The sequence below is a fragment of the Poecilia latipinna genome, unplaced genomic scaffold (genome assembly GCF_001443285.1).
Source record: "Poecilia latipinna isolate Pla-1442-1.1 unplaced genomic scaffold, P_latipinna-1.0 Scaffold753, whole genome shotgun sequence".
In the NCBI taxonomy this organism is placed as follows: domain Eukaryota; kingdom Metazoa; phylum Chordata; class Actinopteri; order Cyprinodontiformes; family Poeciliidae; genus Poecilia; species Poecilia latipinna.
The window spans coordinates 165729-168044 of NW_015113369.1; the positions used below are offsets into that span (position 1 = coordinate 165729).

General features: G+C 37.3%; 1 protein-coding gene across 1 annotated transcript in view; it reads right to left on the reverse strand.

The window, feature by feature from the left end:
• Positions 1-207: 207 nt before the first annotated feature.
• abhd16a (abhydrolase domain containing 16A, phospholipase) overlaps positions 208-2316 on the reverse strand; it is a 15094-nt gene continuing 12985 nt past the window's right edge. The window contains exons 19-21 of the mRNA XM_015045920.1: positions 1478-1576; positions 1349-1395; positions 208-758 (exon numbers count right to left, since the gene is read on the reverse strand). Of these exons, the coding sequence (XP_014901406.1) occupies positions 675-758; positions 1349-1395; positions 1478-1576 (230 nt within the window). The 3' untranslated portion in view covers positions 208-674. The remainder of the gene's footprint in view (positions 759-1348; positions 1396-1477; positions 1577-2316) is intronic.

The following is a 2316-nucleotide window of genomic DNA, read 5'->3' on the forward strand; positions in this document are numbered from 1 at the left end:
GGGTGAGGACAAACTCGGAATGGGACAAAAGAGAAGGAAAAACATGAACATGTCAGTTGTAGTTTGGAAGAACAAATATCTTCCTTTACGCCCAGAAACCTGAAAAACGCTGAAATGAAATGAGTTTTTTTTCCAGGCTAAGTGGGAACCCTGCAGTTAAGCACTCATGTGATGTGATGGATGCACACAGAAGAAAAAATAAATAAATCCATCATCTCAAAATTTTATTCAGCATATTTAATGAAACACTGAAGAGCATCATTTTTTAGGCTCCAGATTAATTTATACAGACAGTTCCCACAAAAGAAGAAAAAAACAAGAAACCCTGGAAAGCTTAAATACTCTGGCTGCATTTCCACAGATGGAAATCCTCTAAAACGACATTAAGATTAGTTTTTATTCTTTGAATCGGAGCAATATACGTCTCATTTACATTTGCTTTACAAACCCAGCCTGGGAGGAAACAATGGGAGGAGTGAGTAATGGCTTTAAAATTAACGAAGGAACACATGTACCGTATTTCTATGGGTGTTTTTTATGAGTATATGGAGGGGAAATTAAACAAAAAAACAAAAAAAAACTAAAGCAGCAGGAACACAGTTCACCACAGGCAATCGACCTCTTGTTTTTCTTCTTCCCATCATCCATCCATCCTGATTCTTTTTTTTTTTTTTTTAAAGTCTCCAGGGCGAGTGAAACTCGGCGGCAGGAAGAGGGGTGCAATGTGTTGATTCAAAGTTTCGCATGTACTTCCGAGCCTTAGAGAGAGAGACGGAGAGAGACGACAGCGCAGTTGGAGGAGGAATGGAGAATTAGATGTGTGGGAGGGCGACGGAACAAAAAGCCAAAAAAATAAATAAAATAAAAGTGCAGAAGCTTGATTATATTAGGTTCATTCTATCTGGCTCAGTGCCTTACAAATCTCTCCCATCTCTTAGGGGCTTTACGCGGGAGGTGAATGGAGCCTAATTTAGACGGCGTCACCAGGGGAGACAAAGCATAGCATTAGCTGCAATGGATGGCACTCCTCTTGTTTGATGTTAAATGACTTCAATAAGCCGGAGCGGGCTGAAATATATTACACCAGTCAACCTGAGAGCACAGGTGAGCCGGTTACTATGGCGACCGGAACAGTGTTCCTCAGCGGTAATGATGTCTGAGGAGCCGAGTGTGTTTTCTTTGTGAGGGGGGTCGAGGGAAGGAAGGCAAGTAAACAAAAAGAAGAAAGAAATAATAATAAAAAAAGAATGGGGTGGAGTTTATTTGAAGTAAAATAAAATAAATGGGATTGTAAAAAAAAAAAAAAAAAAAAGAATAAAGACAACAAGAGGACGGATTCATTCCTCACCAAGAAAAGAGCGAGCTGACGCCGTCCCTCCAGCGTCATGTCTTCACCTGTTAACACAAAGAGCGTCAACGCAGTGAGGCAACACTCAACTCATCTGTCGGTAATTCTGTTTGGAGCTCAGCGGCTCACCAACGCTCCATGGAAACGAGACGTCTCTGTCCGTCTGGTAGGACTTCAACACCGACAAGCACCAGTCGTCGTCCACTTCGTAGCCGCTGTACACGGACGCTGCAGAGCAACAAAGACCACCAGTAGCTAAAGGCTTCCATGCATGTCTTCTATGGGTCAAATTTACACTTTTTATGTCTTAAAATTATATTTCCTGCTCGTTTTTTTTTTTTTTTTGGTACCTGCATTTGATCTAATAAAGTTAACGTTGGGTTTTTGGCAGATACTTTAGATATGGAACCTGGAAGGACAGAGGTATTGTAATGCAGGGAAGGACACAAGGCTGAAAAGAAGCAAGGATACATCCAAAAGCAACCTGAAAAAAGATGCAGCCAAGGGCAAAAAAACAAACAAAACAAAAACAAAAGAAAAAGGCTAGAAGGAACGGACAAAATAAAAGGAGAGGACGTTTCCTAGAAAAAGAAAATTTCTGAGATTTGCTAGAAAAAATAAAATAAAATTAATTCAGAAATTTTATAGGAAAAAAAATCTGGAAATTTCTGAGTTTTTGAAGTAAAAAAAAAATTAATTTCGGAAATTTCCATGTTTTTTTATTATTTCAAGAAAATTTCCAAGTTTTGATATAGGAAAAAAATGTGTTAAATCTGAAGATTGGAAAGTCAAACACTTATTCATCTCTTTCTCATTATCTTATCTGGATTTGGAAAATTTTCTATATATATATATATATATATATATATATATATATATATATATATTTTTTTTTTTTTTTTTTTTTTTTTTTCCCACACCAAAGGAAATCTGCTCTTAAAAGGAAAAAAAAAAAAATTTTTTTTCCA